Source organism: Zophobas morio, unplaced genomic scaffold (genome assembly GCF_036711695.1).
Source record: "Zophobas morio isolate AGI-343-1 ecotype UQ-CSIRO unplaced genomic scaffold, CSIRO_AGI_Zmor_V1 ptg000007l, whole genome shotgun sequence".
Classification (NCBI taxonomy): Eukaryota; Metazoa; Arthropoda; class Insecta; order Coleoptera; family Tenebrionidae; genus Zophobas; species Zophobas morio.
This window is the reverse complement of record NW_026972112.1, coordinates 5,490,676-5,509,588: the sequence shown is the minus strand read 5'-3', so window position 1 is coordinate 5,509,588 and position 18,913 is coordinate 5,490,676. Positions and strand designations below refer to the sequence as shown.

Here is an 18,913-nt window from a genome sequence, read left to right as displayed (position 1 = left end):
AAATATCCTGATTTTTTTACATGCATTAGGCCTATTGGGGATAGCACTGCTAAAACAAAAAAAAAAACGCGCCGTGGCAATACCTCATTGGTGGTGCGGAAATTTGCCTGAAATCGATATTTTTATTGTAAAATGTACAATACACCATATTTCCCACCCACTGCAAAACCGAAGAAAAAAAGAACAGAAAACTTTGTGAATCTGTCCCGCTTTTTCACTGTTTGTTTTCTTTGAAACGGTTCTTGCGTCGAAGTGAAATAACAAAAGCTTATTTACTTAAGTATTTTCCTACAACGTCCTGTGATGTGAAACATATGGTGTTTCTCATTGTATAAAAATATGTTAGATAATAAGCGACAAAATTTTCTTGTTGAAAATGAAAAATAACACAAGATTATTAATTGTAATAAAAATAAATAATATCAAGAACTTGTATTATATATTAAAAACATTCATTGTAAATAAGTAAATTATGTAAATAAACCATAAAACCATAAAAAATGTTTCTGCGATCTCTATTCAAAATCCCAATTTACCCATAGGAATTAAGGGGCAAAGATGCTTCACTGAATTTATTACCGATTTTTCAAGAAAAGTATGCGATAGCCTATAAGCGTCTAATGGATTAAAACAACAAATAATAATAACAATAATTTGTTTGTTTTATTTGTCCATTATAATATTCCCATTGAGATACTTCTAGAAACTTCAAAATCAAATATTACCAGGTTGACGAGAAATATCCGCAAATTTGTGTTAGGTTCATCTGGCAAAGTTTAAGGTAGGTGTGAATGGAATAATGCGATTAAGTATTCTGACCGTTTTAAGGAGTGCTCGTCCAATAGTGCGTAAACTAAGAGATTTGGTTAATTTTGATAAATACCTAATGTCTAACGAACTATTACGCATACGTTTGTATGTAGGTACTACCCCATTTACTATATTTCCAGTCTGTACATTTTGGTTTTTATTGTTGGAACATTTTTCGCTTCATTCTTAAGTACAAGCCAGGTAAGAACTGAAGTAGGTAAGAATTATCAATGAGACCGGCGGTCCTTCAGCAGCTCGTAAATGAAGAGATTTGTAATAAAGTTTCCTAGAACAGCCTGTCTCTTCAATGAAAATTTTAGTTTGTTAACGTAATTAAGTAGGTAGGTAAAATTTTAAACCGGATCCATATTTTTACTATGAAATGTGGGTACAATATGCTATATTCCTTTCTCGCTGCAAGACAGAACAAATAGATGAATAGTTTTTAAAACTGTTCCATTTTTCCACTGTTTATATTCTTGTGTCGAAGTGAAACACTAAAAAGCCGAAAGTCCGGAGATAAAAGAGTGAGTTTTAAAACACATAAAAACGACTTCTTTTTGGAGAAGCTTATTTACTTAAATATTGTTCTGTAACGTCCCGCGACGTGGAATGGAGTTTCTTAATGTACAAAAGTATGTTGGATAATAACCGAAAAATTTTCTTGGTTAAAATTAAAGGAAACACAATTATTATTTGAAATTAAAATAAATAATATCAAGAACTTGTGCTATGTATGAAAAATATTCATTTTAAATAAGTAAACTATGTCAATAAACCATAAAACCACAACAATCTTTTTTTTGCAGAAATTATATTTCAATAAATTTTCAGTAGCGAGTTATCGATATACTTAATTGCATTTACAATATAAAATGTGAAAGAAAATGTCTTATTTTTTAGTTTATGCGGCATATGTTACCCGTTTTTTAAGACATATATGAATGGATATGTTTTGTCTTTAGTATATATCTGTCCGTCTCTAGACTAATAAATTTTAGTTTAAACATTTGATGCTGATTTGCACGAATAAACAAATTAAAACATTAGCCAAACAGCGGTTGCTAACGATGTCAGAAAAAGTGACTTGATTTGAACTTTTTCCAAAATAGTAATTATTTTATCGAACAAAAAAAATATGTTGACAGTATGAAATAAAATCCATAATGACATACCTCCGATAACTCTTTTCGCAGAACTCGTTTCGAAATTAAAAACTCGGCTCCCTACGGTCGCCTCGTCCTGAAACATCTCACTCTTTCTATAAAATTTGAGTTACCGGACCGTATTTATAATAATGTTAGCACTAACAAGTATTTAAAATAACAAGTACTTAATAATTTGTTTGTTTTATTTATTTTTATTCATTATAATAATCCCATTTCTTTATCAGAAACTTTTAAACGAAATAAATCCTACTTGGCTAGAAATAACGGCAAATTTGTGTTAGGCTCATCTGGCAACGTTGCAAATTATTTAAATGCTAACTATGAGATTTTTACACACTTTTTCGTCGCCCTCTATCGAGTGGTAGATTTATTAAATATATTATTAGTGTGATTTGTGTTACCTATGCGCGTGATTGGTGTCCAAGCTTTTCGCCGGCGTTTGACGGCCGACCGTTGGTGCGCCATCTCTTGTTCGCCGGCCGTTGGCCTGTTCGCTCCAAACAATAGCATGGGTCTATCTATATGTATTTAATCAATGGCCGATATTAACCAGCTAGGGAACCAGTTATAATTGAAATATGTAATCCAAATAATTGAAGTACTTAGTTTTAAGTAAAACAATTGGGTATATTTATAAATACGCATAAATAAAAACGAAACAAATTATTGGTCTCTAGTTTATTTTATAATTTGCATTACATCATGACATATAGGTACGTACTGATGCAGAAATTGGTGATTTTCTCGTTGCATTTCGGTATAGGGACACACTCAGTAGAACCATTTGGACACTTAAAATTGATTTTATTTTACTTGCCACAAATCTTTTTAAGTGTTGCGCAAGTGATTGTTTTGTGTCCGAAAAATAACTGCATTTATAATTATTCGGCTGAGTGCTTTTTTTGTTGTAAATCAATCAGTTTCCCAATTAGATTATAATTGTTTGGTCTTACTAATTGTTGTCTTAATTTTTCGAAGTTCATTTTTGTACACATTCAAATTTTTATTTCTTATTAATTTCTTGTGGTCATTTTTATAAACTCGTATATGAAAATTGAACTGTTGACGAACGAAAATCGAACAATAATATACGACAAGCGGGTGCCGAACTGTTCCAGAGATTATGGGTGTCATAAATTACACCCCAGCTTTCCTGAGTTTCAACCAGTTTACTGGTACTTCTCGTCTTTATTTTTCTACACGCAAACTTCTTGTGAAGACAATAACACGGCAAAATTAAAAATCCGACAGTTTTCATTTAGCAAACATCCCCTTAAGCAAAATTTGTACCGTTGTTCGAACACACTACCTGTATACACAAGATTCAAGTAAAAAATACAAGGAACTATAAACACAATAAAGGCATTATTATGCAAGAAGTTACTTTTAATATTGTCATGACATTCTTTCATTTGATTGTGTTTTTCTTTGTACGTGTTTCCGTTATAAACTTTGACAATGTCGGATTGTAAATTTTTTTATTTACATTTTTCACATATTCAGGATGTTACAATTACAAGTGAAATTAATATTCCTAAAAATATCACAGACACATAGAAACGATATACGTTTTTAACATTTCACCCCATTGTGAAGGTTATTTTTTAAAAAGTTGTGGATTTCTAAAGATTTTGACCATGATACCAGCGGATCCATATAGCATATAGAAACCGCTGACTTTGAGATTTTTATGAAAAAAATAAAAAAAAAAACACTTCAACGTCAGAATTGGCCTGTTAAAAATGATAAAGCACCTTATAATAAATTTAAAAACAAAATGTGGGGTGAAACGTAGCATTTTACTTACTACTAATTTGTCTCTTTTTTTTTGGTGTTAGGTACATATTTAATTTTATAGGCCTGCATACATGTGTGATTCATGAATCCGTGTCGAGTTTTCACCCGAGACATCCAGATTTTTGGGAAAAAAATTAAAATTGTGTAACATTTTAGGGGTACTAATGATCCTAGGATTTGCAGAAATTTTAGGCTTTATAAAAGTCCTAGTAATTCCCAGACTGTTCAAAATTGCCACAGATTGGAAAGACCCTAAAGAGTTTAAAGACTAAATCCTCTAACGATTAATGATTTTAAAGGCTCTAAAGGGTCTAAAGACTCTAAGGGGTCAAAACCTAAAATTCTGTTTCAAATACATGAAAGATTCTAAAGGTTCTAGAGAAATTTCAAAAAGCCAAAGATTCTAAAACTTGAAAAAATCGCGTGAACTCTTAAAATTCCAAGGATTTTAAAAATTCCAAAGACTTTAAAGAAAACAAAAATCTTAAAGACCTAAAAATGTAAAGATGGGAAAAATGCTTTCTTTAATTTTTATACATCCTAAAAGCACTGAAGACCTCGAACACCATCATTATTATTTTATAAATCTTGGAGACTGTAAAGATTTCAGAGATTCCAAACATGTATTCTAAAGATTTAGACTCTTGAAGTCCATAAATTTTAGAAAATCTGAAAAAATTTATAAAATGCGGGAAAAATGTGGTAGACCTAGAAAATAGTGGAAAATATTGAATTTCAAAATTCTAGTACATATAACTGGGACCTGATAATTTTAGAAATTTTGGAAAATATGGAAACATGATAGAAATTCTAAAGATCTAAAAATATTTGAAATTCTGGAGATACTGAAGGTTAATGAAAATCTGAAAGCTTTAAAGGTTATAGAAATTCTAGTGATTCTAAAAATTCAAAAAAATCTTAAAAATTTTAAAGAACTTGGGGGTACTAATGATCTTAGAAATTGCAGAAATTTTAAACTTTATAAAACTCCTAGTAATTCCCAAAGTGTTCAAAATTCCATAGATTGGAAAAACTCTAAATACTCTAACGACTAATGATTTTAAAGGCTCTAAAAGGTCTAAAGACTCTAAGGAGTCAAAAGCTAAAATTCTATTTCAAATGCTTGAAAGATTCTAAAGGTTCTAGAGAAATTCCAAAAAGCCAAAGATTCTAAAACTTGTAAAAATCGCGTGAACTCTTATTAAACGCCAAAGATTTTAAAAATTAAAAAACGTTTAAAGAAAAACATCTTAAAGACCTAAAAATCGTGAAGACCGGAAAAATGCTTTCTTTAATTTTTATAAATCCTAAAAGCACTGAAGGCCTCGAAGTCCTCGAACACCATAATTATTATCTTATAAATCTTAGAAACTGCAGAGATTCCAGAGATTCCAAAAATTCCAGAGATCTCTTGAGATCTATAAATTTTAGAAAATCTGAAGTAATTTAGAAAGTGCGGGAAAAATGTGATAGGCTTAGAAATCTTGAAAATATTGGAAAATGTTGAATTTCAAAATTCTAGTATAACTGGGGCCTGATAGTTTTAGAAATTTTGGAAAATGTGGAAATTCTAATCATTTTGTGTACTTCGGAAAATCTCAAAAAATCCTAACCAAAATTTGTCTGATAAAATCGATGACGCCATCTCACAATTTTGCGGAATAAATGTAAAATATGTATAATGTTAATTCTAGAAATTACAGAAATTCTAAAATTCTGACCGAATTTGTGGAAATATTCCAAACATTGTGAAAGTCCTAAATATTTCAACTCTTTTAAAGGTTTTAAGGATTTCAAAGATGCCAAAAACTCTAAGGACTACAAGGATTTCAGGAATTTCAAAAAATTAAAAGACGCTAGAGAAGCCGGCAATTTAAAAATTCTAAAGGGGTTTCAGGAATTTCAAAAATTTCAAAGATTCCCCAGATTCCAAATATTTAAAAATTGGAAACATGATAAAAATCCTAAAGATCTAAAAATATTTAAAATTCTAGAGATACTGAAAGTTAATGAAAATCTGAAAGTTCTAAAGGTTATAGAAGTTCTAAAGGTTATAGAAGTTCTAGTGATTCTAGAGATTCTAAAAATTCCAAAAAATCTTAAAAATTTTAAAGAACCTGGGGGTACTAATGATCCTAGAAATTGCAGAAATTTTAAACTTTATAAAACTCCTAGTAATTCCCAAAGTGTTCAAAATTCCATAGATCGGAAAGACTCTAAATACTCTAACGACTACAGATTTTTAAGGCTCTAAAGGGTCTAGAGACTCTAAGGGATCAAAAGCTAAAATTCTGTTTCGAATACTTGAAAGATTCTAAAGGTTCTAGAGAAATTCCAAAAAGCCAAAGATTCTAAAACTTGTAAAAATCGGGTGAACTCTTAAAATACCAAAGATTTTTAAAATTACAAAGACTTTAAAGAAAACAAACATCTTAAAGAGCTAAAAATCGTAAAGATCCGAAAAATGCTTTTTTTAATTTTTATAAATCCTAAAAGCCCTGAAGGCCTTGAACACCGTAATTAATATCTTATAAATCTTGAAGACTGTAAAGATTCCATCGATTCCAAAAGTTTCAGAGATTTAGACTCTTGAGATCTATAAATTTTAGAAAATCTGAACAAATTTAGAAAGTATGAGAAAAATGTGGTAGACGTAGAAATCTTGAAAATAGTGGAAAAGATTGAATTTCAAAATTCTAGTACATATAACTGGGGCCTGATAATTTTAGAAATTTTGGAAAATGTGGAAATTCTGGTCATTTTGTGTACTTCCGAAAATCTCAAAAAATCCCAACCACAATTTGTCTGGTAAAATCTATGACGCCATCTTACAATTTTGCCGAATAAATGTAAAATATGCACAATGTTAATTCTAGAAATTACAGAAATTCTAAAATTCTGACAGAATTTTTGGAAAGATTCCAAAGTCCTAAATATTCCAACCATTTTAAAGGTTTTAAGGCTTTTAAGGATGCCAAAAACTTTAAGGACTACAGGGATTTCAGGAATTTCAAAAAATTAAAAGAAACTAGAGAATCCGGCAATTTAAAAATTCTAAAGGAATTTCAGGGATTTAAAAAATTCCGAAGATTCCACAGATTACAAATATTTAAAAATTGGAAACATGATAAAAATCCTAAAGATCTAAAAATATTTAAAATTCTAGAGATACTGAAAGTTAATGAAAATCTGAAAGCTCTAAAGGTTATAGAAGTTCTAGAGATTCTAAAAATTCCAAAAAATCTTTAAAATTTTAAAGAACCTGGGGGTACTAATGATCCAAGAAATTGCAGAAATTTTAAACTTTATAAAACTCCTAGTAATTCCCAAAGTGTTCAAAATTTCCATAGACTGGAAATACGAATTTAAAGACTAAATTCTCTAACGACTAAAAATTTTAAAGGCTCTAAAGGGTCTAAAGATTCTAAGTGGTCAAAAGCTACAATTCTGTTTCGAACACTTCAAAGATCCTAAAGATTCTAGAGAAATTCAAAAAAGCCAAAGATTCCAAAACTCGTAAAAATCATGTGAAGTCTTATTAAATTGCCAAAGATTTTAAAAATTACAAAGAGTTTAAAGAAAACAAAAATCCTAAATACCTAAAAATTGTAAATACTAGAAAAAGTTGGATTTCAAAATTATAGTAAAAATGAAGCCTGATAATTTTGGTCATTTTGTGTACTTCTGAAAATCTGAAAAATTGGGCTAATTTGGAAAATCTGAACATTCTAGAAATTTTGAAAATGTTGCAAATTACGAAAATTCCGAAGAATTAAAACAAAATAAAAAAATATTAAATCTCAAAATTTTAAAAGTTTACAGAATCTTAAGGTTGTAGATATTCTAAAAATTCCAAAGTTTTCATACACTAAAATTTGCGAATTGTAAAGACACCAAATATACTAAATAAAATTTTAGGTCCTAAATAGAAGAAACATCCAACAAAATCTTAAAAATTGTAAAGATCTTGGAAGTATTAATGTTCTTAGAAATTAAAAAATACTAAACTTTATAAAATTTCTAGGAATTCTGAAGTATCCAAAATTTCCAAAGATTGTTAAGACTAAGGACCCTGAAAACTCTAAAGATTGTAAATACTTTAGGAACTGAAACGTTAAAAAGGTTTTTAAAATTCTGTTCCAAATATTTCAAAGGTTCCATAATTTGTAAAAAACGCATGAAACTCTTAACATGACAAAAATTTTAAAGATTCTAAAGACTCTAAATAAAACAAAAAATCTAAAAATTGTAAAAATCTGAGAAATACTTCCTTTAATTTTTATAAATCTTTCAAAACATTCTAAAAATTTCAGAAATTCCAAAAAAATCGAAGATTTAAACACTTTTGGATTTTATTAATTTTAGAAAATCTGGAAGATCTAGAAATCTTGAAAACTGAGGAAAATGTTGAATTCTGGCATATCCGAAGACTGATATTTTTATAACATTGGAACTTCTGTAAATTTCAAAAATTTATTCAATTCTAGAAATTCTAAACATTTTTCTGAATTTGTGAAAATTTTCCAGATACTGCGAAAATTCAAACTCTTCTCTAAATTTCAAAGATTTCGAGGATTCCAAGGGTGCCAATGACGTTATCAAAAAAAATATATCTACTATTTAAATATTTACTTTAACTTCAACAAAAATTTGCATAAACTTTCCTTCTTTTGTAGGTTTGGGTTCATCCATAGCTCTAATCCAATGCGAAACATTAGTAGCCCAATATTTTCGTCAAAAACTGTCCATTTTGAACCAAATTTCCCACTTCTTCTCAATCATGGGCTTCCTAATCGCCCCCATAGTGCTCGGTCACCACATACTCAACACAACTCTAACCCAAGTGTTGCTATGGTACCAAGCAATCATCCTCCAAGGCTTAATTGCCAGCCTGTTCTTCAGGAAACCGCAATACCTAAAATCAAAAAACCGCAGCAAACCTTATCAGTTTGTCTTGGTAACAACACCAATTGACCCCATTACACAAAAATCTAAAAATAAACATTTTCCAGTCGAACCCAGACGACGAAGAAGACATCCTCTCGAAAAATTCGCGAGAACTCCAAATCAAACGTCAAACCAGCACCGAGACTCGCGTGAGCAAAATCCCAATCGGTCCTCAACCGAGCACCAGCAGCACGAAAACCACCAGTACTATAGTTAGTGACGAACTGATCCAAGTACAAGAGGACCATTATGGCAGTACGCAAAACCAGGCGAAAAACTGGGTAGACTTCGAAGGAAACGACGAAGATATAAAGTATGCGAAGTTGAACGAGTGGGAAGTGTTTGACGATGACGACGACGATGAAGACAAAACACCCAAGAAGCAGCAGTGGGAACGGTTCCAAGACGATGGACCTCCGTCACCTCGAATTGTCAATGATCTCTCTTTAGCTGAAGAAACTAATACTCAGTCAGCGAATAAGAGACCGTCGCCTCTGTTTGCGGATTTTCCTGTTAACAATAACGACACGTATGCTTATGACGATGAAATTGTCACGGATACGACCAGTGCGAACGTGTTTGTCCCGGCGGTTGTGAACAGCGGGAATTTTAAAAGGCAGATGGACGTGCTGAAGGAAGCTTTTTTTTATAAGTCGCTTTTGACGATGGTGGCTAATACGTATTCTTCGTTTGTATTTTTTTCCTTGTTTCCTAGTTACTTGTACATACAAGCTGAGTTTGTTAATATTAGACACATGAGCCAACTCGTTGGAATCTTATCTATAGTAAATTTAATTTTCTTGTGTATTGTTTATTGGTTTAAGATTGACCAGAAGAAGAGGGCTATTTGCTTCTGGATTTTTTATTGGATAGGATCTGTGGGATATTTTAGTAAGTATCTGTTGTCTTCTAGTTTAGTGGTTATTTTGTTCTTTTATTTGCAGTGATCGCCGATTTTACCCATGAATATCTTTTGTTAATTGGTGGTGTTCAAATTATACTTAGTACAGTAGCTTTAGAATATACCGCAAAACCACTTCTTAGAATTCCAGTAAGAGGAGGAACAAGTAATGAAAATTTCCTGCTTTGTTTTTTTAGTAGCTTAGCACTTTTGTTGTTTGTCGTTATAGGTAAGTAATTTTTGTGTAATTAACTGATGTTTATACCCACGTTTTTTTAGATGTTTCATTTAAAACATGCTTTCGACTGGTAGCAGTTTTACACTTCTTCACTGGCACCCTGTGGCTGTCAAATTTCGTTTATAAAAAGTTAAGAGTCAGATAATTTACAGAATAAGTATTTATTTTATGTATTTCATAAATTTTATATTTCAATAAATGTGTTTTATAAGAGTTTGTACTTTTAATACCAGCAAAGTAACAAGGATCAACACGATGAAGAAATATCCAAAATGTAGTTTTAGCTAAAAATAACTATTATTAAATTTACGACCTAGGGTCACATTTCATTTCAGAAACACTATAAATTGTTGTAAAATATGTCCGAAACAAATTAACTATTGACTAGGCGGCGGTAAATGCATTGTGACAGACGGTTTTACGACACTATTACTATTTTTATTATTTTTGACCGCTCAATTTTTTTTTTAATATTTTAAAAATAAATGTGAAAAATTATTGTTATTCTTATCTTGCTAGGTAGGTATTCACTGTGCCCATAATTAAACACTGAGATTACTGAGATTCAACGCACCACACAGAGACAGACTTGAATCGTGCCCGGGTAGTGTACACAAAACTGATGCCGTTTAATATGTAAGCCGTCCATAATGCACCCATAACGGGTATGTGTTGAGAGAGAATCTCACAGAATCCGAGGGAATCTAATAGCATCTGAGGAAACCTGTGAGAATCTGTGGAGAATCTGAGAGAAATGGGAGTATCTCGAAGAATCTAGAAAAATCTGGAAGAATCAGGAAGAATTTGGAAGAGTATATAGGGATCTGAAAGAATGAATGTGAAGATCTGAAACGATCTAAATAGAACTAAAAAATTTGAAAGAATCTTGAGGATTCCTGACGGTGTCCTTGAAAAACATCTGAAATAATTCTAAAAAATTTGAAACAGGCTGAAAGCATCCAGAAGCATTCGGAATAATCTGAGAGAATCCGAAAAAAATCAAAATAAAAAAAAGTGAAAGAATCTGGGAAAATCTGAGGGAGTCTGGGAGAATCTGAGAAAATTTGAAAGAATCTCGAAGAATTTCGCAGAATCTCGATAAATCTGAAAGAATCTGGTAAAATTTGAAAGAATCTGGAAGCATCTGAAACGCTTTGAAAGATAAAAAATTATCAGAAAATATGAGGGGATCTGAGAGAATCGGAAAGAAACTGGGGGAATTTGAACGAATTTGAAGGAATCTGGGGAAATCTGAGAGAATATGAGAGAATTTGGGAGATTCGAAAAGAATCTGAAGAAATCTGAGGATTCTGTGAGAATCTGATAATCTAAGAGAGTCTCAAGGAATCTGGAAAAAGTCTAAAAAAATTTGAAAGAATCTGGAAAAATCTAGAAGAATTTGATAAGGTCTGCAGGGATCTGAAAGAAATGTAAGAATATGAAACGTCTGAATAGAACTGAAAAATATAAAAAAATCTTGAGGAGCCCTAACGGTGTCTGAAAAATCTGAAAAAGTTCGAAAGAATTTGAAAAAGTTGAAAGAATCTGAAATAGATAATCAGAAAGAATCCGAAAAAAAAATCAAAATAAAAAAAAAGAAAGAATTTGGGAAAATCTGAGGAAATCTGAGAGAATCTGAGAAAATTTGAAAGAATCTCGAAGAATCTCGATAAACCTGAAAGAATCTGGAAGAGTCTGTAGCGATCTGGAAAAATTTGAAAGGATCTGGAAGCATCTCAAACATTTTGAACGGTAAAAAATTATGAGAGAATGTGAGGGGATCTGAAAAATGGGAAAGAATCTGGGGAATTTGAACGAATTTGAAGGAATCTGGGGAAATTTGAGAGAATATGAGAGAAATTGGGAGATTCGAAAAGAATCTGAAGAAATTTGGTAAAGTCTGCAGGGATCTGAAAGGATCTGTAAGAATCTGAAACGTCTGAACAGAACTGAAAAATTTGAAAGAACCTTCAGGATCCTTGACGATGTTTTGAAAAATCTGAAAAAATTCGAAAGAATCTGAAACAATTCGAAACTTGAAAGAGACAATCAGAAAGAATCCAAAAGGATCCGTAAGGAAGAATCGTAAAGAAAATGAAAGAATCTGGAAGAATATGGGAGAATCTGAGAGAACCTCGAAAAATCTCGAAAAATCTGAAAAAATCTGAAAGAATCTGGAAGTGTCTGGAGGGATGTGAAGAAATTTGGAACAATTTGAAAAGATCATCTGGAACGATCTGAGATGTAAAAAATTCTGAGAGAATATGAGAGAATCTGAGAGAATCTAAAGGAATCTGGGAAAATCTGAAAGAATGAGGGAAAATGAGAGAATAGGAGAGACAATGGGAGATTCGGAAAAAATCTGGAAGTATCTGAAGAAATTTGAAGAAACCTGTGAGAATTTGTGGAGAATTTAAGAGAACGATTTGGAAAAATCTGGAAGAATTTGGAAGAGTTGGCAGCGATCTAAAACGATCTAGAAAAATTTGAAAGGAACTAGAGGCATTTGAAACGCTGTGAAAGGTGAAAAATTCCAACAGAATATATTTGAGAGAATCTGAGAGAATCGGAAAATATTGAAAAAATGAGAGAATCTAAGGGAATCTGAAAGAATATAAGAGATTCTGAAAAAAATTCCAAAGATCTCTTGAGATCTATAAATTTTAGAAAATCTGAAAAATTTAGAATGTGTGGGAAATATTTGAAAGACCTAGAAATCTTGAAAATATTAGAAAAGGTTGAATTTCAAAATTCTGGTATAACTGGGGCCTGATAGTTTTAGAAATTTTGTAAAATGTGGAAATTTTGGTCATTTTGTGTCCTTCGGAAAATCTCAAAAAATCCTAACCAAAATTTGTCTGATAAAATCGATGACGCCATCTTACAATTTTGCCGAATAAATGTAAAATATGCACAATGTTAATTCTACAAATTACAGAAATACTAAAATTCTGACCGAATTTGTGGAAAGATTCCAAATGTTGTGAAAGTCCAAAATATTACAACCCTTTCAAAGGTTTTAAGGCTTTCAATGATGCAAAAAATTCTAAGGACTACAGGGATTTCAGGAATTTTCAAAAATTAAAATAAGCTTTAGGAGCCGGCAATTTAGAAATTCTAAAGGGATTTCAAGGATTTCAAAAACTTCGAAGATTCCACAGATTCCAAATATTTAAAAATTGGAAACATGATAAAAATTCTAAAGATCTAAAAATATTTGAAATTCTGGAGATACTGAAGGTTAATGAAAATCTGAAAGCTTTAAAGGTTATAGAAATTCTAGTGATTCTAGAGATTCTAAAAATTCCAAAAAATCTTAAAAATTTTAAAGAACCTGGGGGTACTAATGATCCTAGAAATTGCAGAAATTTTAAACTTTATAAAACTCCTAGTAATTCGTAAATTGGTAGATTCGAAAAGAATCTGAAGCAATTTGAGGATCCTGTAAGAATCTGAGACAATCTAAGAGATTCTCGAAGAATCTGGAAAAATCTAAAAATATTTAAAAGAATCTAGAAAAATCTGGAGGAATTTGGTAAAGTCTGCAGGGATCTGAAAGGATCTGTAAGAATCTGAAACGTCTGAATAGAACTGAAAAATTTAAAAGAACCTTCAGGATCTTTGACGATGTTTTGAAAAATCTGAAAAAATTCGAAAGAATCTGAAAGAATTCGAAAGCATCCAAAAGCAGCCGGAATAATCGGAATGAATCTGAAAAAATCGAAACTTGAAAGAGACAATCAGAAAGAATCCAAAAAAATCCGAAAGGAATAATCGTAAAGAAAATGAAAGAATCTGGAAGAATATGAGAGAATATCGAAAATTCTCAAAGAATCTAGAAGTTTCTGGAAGGATATGAAGAAATCTGGACCAGTTTAAAAGGATCATCTGAAACGATCTGATATGTAAAAAATTCTGAGAGAATATGAGAGAATCTGAGGAAATTTGAGAGAATCCGAGAGGATCTGAGAGATTCTGAAAGAATCTAAAAGAATCTGGGAAAATCTTAAAGAATCTGAGGCAAAATGAGAGAATGGGAGAGAAAGTGGGAGATTCGGAAAGAATCTGAAAGTATCTGAAAAAATCTGAGAAAACCTGTGAGAATTTGTGGAGAATCTGAGAGGACCTGAGAGTAACTCGAAAAATCTGGAAGAATTTGGAAGAGTTTGCAATGATCAGAAACGATCTAGGAAAATTTAAAAGGATCTGGAAGCATCTGAAACGCTGTGAAAGGTGAAAAATTCCAATAGAATATATTTGAGAGAATCTAAGAGAATCCGAAAAAAATTAAGAGAATTCGAAAAAAATTGAAAGAGAATATAAGAGATTCTGAAAGAATTTGAGAGAATCTGAAAGAATCTAAAGGAATCTAAGAGAATATGAAAGAAATTGTGAGATTCGGAAAGAAGTATCCGGAATAAGCCGAAAGAATAAAAAAAAACAAATGAATTTGAAAGCGAGAATCAGAAAGAATCCAAACGGAAGAATTGTAAAGAAAATCAAAAAATCTGGGACAATCTGAAGAATTTGGGACAATCTGAAGGAATCTGGGACGATCTGAGAGAATCTTGAAGTGTCTCGAAAAATTTGAAAGAGTCTGCAGAGATCTGAAGCGATCTGGAAAAAATGTGAAAGGATCTGGAAGAATTTGTGGTAATGTAAAGGAAACTGAGAAAAACCGAAAGAATCCGAAAGATTCGAAAAGAATTTGAAGGAATCTGGGGGAATCTGAAGGAATTTGAAGGAATATGAGGGAATCTGAGAGAATATAAGCGAAATTGGGAGATTCGAAAAGAATTTGAAGGAATCTAAAGACATCCGAGGATCCTATGAGAATCTGAGAGAATCTAAGAGATTCGCGAATGTCAAAGAATCTAGAACAATTTAAAAGAATCTAGAAAAATCTGGAAGCATCTGGAAGAATTAGATAGAGTCTGCAGGGATCTGAAAGGATCTGTAAGAATCTGAAATGTCTGAATAGAACTGAAAAATTTGAAAGAACCTTAAGGGAAAAAAATCTGAAAAAATTCGAAAGATTCTGAAACAATCCGAAAGCATCCAATGGCAGCCAGAATAATCGGAATGAACCGGAAAAAAAAATAAAAAAAATTGGTCTAAAGAGTTTAGACAGTACTTCCCTCGCTGTCGGAAACTTGACGACTGCATGGCTATTGTGTTTTTTTCTCATTACATTTTTGTAGTGGGAATTTAAAAAAAATTGCGATGACGTCATCAACATTTTTGCAAGGACACGTATATCAGTTGGGATAGATGTAGTGTAATACTAAGAATAAAATTATTGTATTCCCAAATTTTCGGGAAAATGAATTGGGTCGTTTTGAATATTGATTTTTTATAATCAATAAAATAACGAAACAATTTACTCGCGTATACGGCAACTGAAAATCGTTTATGTATAAACATTCTTAATTTAAGATGACAAGCGTAACAGCATACGTGAAAGTCAAACAGAGAAACTGTAAACAAAACGACCATCGGTTTTATTGCTTCGACTTCCGCTTATTATATAAAACATTGGGTTTTATTTTAATTCTTGACGGTGAAATTCACAATTGGTTGATTATAAACATGTCTATTTCACATTCGCGGAACCAAGTGATCGCATAAAACAAATGCAGGTCTGTAATGTTAAAGTCGATGTAAATAAGCGATGCTACCCTTATGTTTCAACCGAGTTTTTCCTTTAACAAATTTTGTGTCTACCAAATTGGGTTGGTTGGGGTGTAATACTAATAATAAGTGTTGCCTTTAATTTAATCAATAAAATAAATTGACTTCATTAATTTTTTTGAACCACCTCTTAAGAAAATCTAAAAAATATGAATGGAATGATAAATCACAAGTACAAACTCATCATATTTTTTGCATTTTAGATAGGGTTTATTCAGCAAAATTTAAGGGTGACGTCATCAATTTTTTTAGGAGGGATGAACAAATACATTTTGAACAAAAGTTTACCATGCTTATAATAACATTAAAATATTCCCAAGATTTCAAAGCATTCGGTTTTGTAATTCCTGATTAAATCGATAAAATAAATTCACGCCTTCATTAATTTTTTTGAGTCACCCTGCATATGCAAATCCAAAAATATGAATGGAATGATAAATCACAAGTACAAACTCATCATATTTTGTACATTTTAGATATGATTTATTCCACAAACTTTTGAGCTGACGTCATCAAGTTTTTGGAGGGGGTAAGCAAATATTTTTTGACTAAAGATTTATGATGCTCTTTATAGCCTTAAAACATCTGCAACATTTCAAAGCATTCTGGTTAGCAGATTAAAAATTAAATTTCAAAATGTTGTTTTATAATTTTGATTTTTTTTCCAAAAATCTGGACGTTTCGGGTGAAAAGTCGATTGGGAGTTGTAAACTACATGTGTAGGACTATGTTATTTTATACAATTGAAAACCCATTTACTATGTACAATTTTGAAGTGACGTCATCGCATTAGTGGTGGGGATGATTAGACAAATTTTGGTTAGCGTTTTACCATCTACATGATATTCTTAATATAAGTACAAAATTTCACAACAATCGGTCGAGTACTTTCGGAGATTATCTGTCTAATAAAAATCCGGGGGCAGACGGACAGACGGACAGACGGACGAACGGACGGACAGACGGACAGACGGACAGACAGACGGAAATGGGAGACCTATTTCTTCGTCTTCTAGGGGTCATGAAAGATCGAGAAAACGTAAAAGTAGAGAGTCGGCCGACGGACTCGATTACAATACTTCCTTTGCTTACGCTCGGGAAGTAAAAATTGAAAGAGACAATCAGAAAAAATTCAAAAGAATCCGAAAGGAAAAATCGTAAAGAAAATGAAAGAATCTGAAAGAATATGGGAGAATCTGAGAGAATCTCGAAGAACTTAAAAAAATCTGAAAGAATCTAGAAGTGTCTGGAGGGATATGAAGAAATCTGGAACATGTAAAAATTCTGAGGGAATATGAGAGAATCTGAGAGAATCGGAACAAACTTGCAGGAATCTGAGAGAATATAAGGAAATCTGAGAAAATCCGAGAGGATCTGAGAGATCCTGAAAGAATCTGAAGGAATCTGGGAGAATTTGAAAGAATCTGAGGGAAAATGAGAGAGAAAGTGGACGATTCGGAAAGAATCTGAGACACGCGGAAAGAATCTGAAAGGATTTGAAGAAATATGAGAGAATCTAAGGAAACTGTGAGAATATGTGAAGAATCTAAGAGGATCTGAGAGTATCTTGAAATATCTGGAAAAATTTGGAAGAGTTTGCAGCGATCTAAAGTGATCTAGAAAAATCTGAAAGGGTCTGGAAGCATCTGTAACGCTTTGAAAGGTAAAAAATTATGTGAGGGATCTGAGAGAATCGAAAAAACTTTTGAAGAAAATTGATAGAATTGGAGAGACTGGAAGAATCCGAGAGATTCAGAAAGAGTTTCAAGGAATCTGGGGGAATTTGAACGAATTTGGGGAAATCTGAGAGAACATGAAAGAAATTGGGAAATTCGAAAAGAATCTGAAGAAATCTGAGCATCCTGTGAGAATCTCGAAAAATTTCGAAAAATCTCGAAGAATTTAAAAAAGTCTGAAAGAACCAAGAAATGTCTGGAGGGATGTGAAGAAATCTGGAACAGTTTGAAGGGATCATCTGAAACGATTTGAGATGTAAAAAAATTTGTGAGAATTTGTGGAGAATCTGAAAGGAATTGAGAGTATCTCGAAGAATCTAGAAAAATTTGGAAGTAATTGAAAGAGTTTGCGGCGATCTGAAGCGATCTGGAAACTTTGAAAGAATCTGGAAGCATCTGAAATGCTTGAAAGGCGAAAAATTCTATGAAAATATGAGAGAATCTGAAGAAAATTTACAGAATCTGAGGGAATCTACGAGATTCTGAAAGAATTTGGGAGAATTTGAAAGAATTTGAGGGAATCTGAGAGAATATGACAGAAATTGAAAGATTCCGAGGAAACTTGTGAAAATCGGAAAAAATTTTAAGAAATCTGAAAGAATTTGAAAGGATGCAAAGGAAACAGAAAATCCGAGAGAATCTGAGAGATTCGGAAAGAATCTGAAGGAATCCAGAGGAATCTGAGGGAATCTGTGAAAATGTGAGAGAAATTGGGAGATGCGAAAAGCATCTGAAGTAATTTGAGGATCCTGTGAGAATCTGAGAGAACCTCGACGAATCTGAAAAAATCCAGAACAAATTTAAAGAATCTACAAAAATCTGGAAGCATCTGAAACGTCTGAATAGAAGTGAAAAATTTGAAAGAATATGAAACAATCCGAAAGTAACCAGAATTTGAAAGAATCTGAAACACAATCAGAAATAATCCAAAAAAACCCGTAAAAGAAATGAAAGAATCTAAAAGAATATGGGAAAATTTTTGAGAAATCTCGAAGAATTTTTAAGAAATTACAAAAATCTGAAAGAATCTAGATGTTTCTGCAGGGATTTGAAGAAATCTAGAAAAATTTGGAAGTATCACCTGAAACGATCTGAAATGTAAAAAATTCTGAGAGAATATGCGGGAATCTACGAAAATCTGAAAAAATTTCAAAGAATCTTAGAGGAGAAAGAAATAATCTGAAGGAATCTGAGACAATCTGAAAAAATCTGGGGGAGTCTGAGAGAAATTGTGAGATTCGGAAAGAATCTGAAGGGATCTGAAGAAATCTGCGAGAATTTGGGAGAATCTGAGAGCATCTCGAAAAATCTCGAAAAATCTAGAAAAATGTGGAACATTTTAGAAGAGATGAAAGGATCTGTAAAGACCTGAAACGTGTGAGTAGAACTGAACAATTTGAAAGTCTTCACGATTTCTGACGGTATTTTTGAAAAAATCTGAAACAACCTGAAAGCATCCGGAATAATCCGAAAAAAATTGGAATAATCTGAAAGAATCCAAAAGAATCCGAAAAAAAGAGTCGTAAAAAAACGGAAGAATCTGAAAGCATCACAAAGAATCTTGAAGAATCTGAGGGAATATCAAGCAAAAAATCGGAAAGAATCTGAAATGATCAGAAAAGAT

General features: G+C 31.9%; 1 protein-coding gene across 1 annotated transcript in view; it reads left to right on the top strand.

The window, feature by feature from the left end:
• LOC135124352 (uncharacterized) overlaps positions 1-10,073 on the top strand; it is a 32,380-nt gene extending 22,307 nt beyond the window's left edge. The window contains exons 4-7 of the mRNA XM_064049356.1: positions 8,453-8,733; positions 8,789-9,614; positions 9,668-9,853; positions 9,904-10,073. Of these exons, the coding sequence (XP_063905426.1) occupies positions 8,453-8,733; positions 8,789-9,614; positions 9,668-9,853; positions 9,904-10,007 (1,397 nt within the window). The 3' untranslated portion in view covers positions 10,008-10,073. The remainder of the gene's footprint in view (positions 1-8,452; positions 8,734-8,788; positions 9,615-9,667; positions 9,854-9,903) is intronic.
• The last annotated feature ends 8,840 nt before the right edge of the window (positions 10,074-18,913 follow it).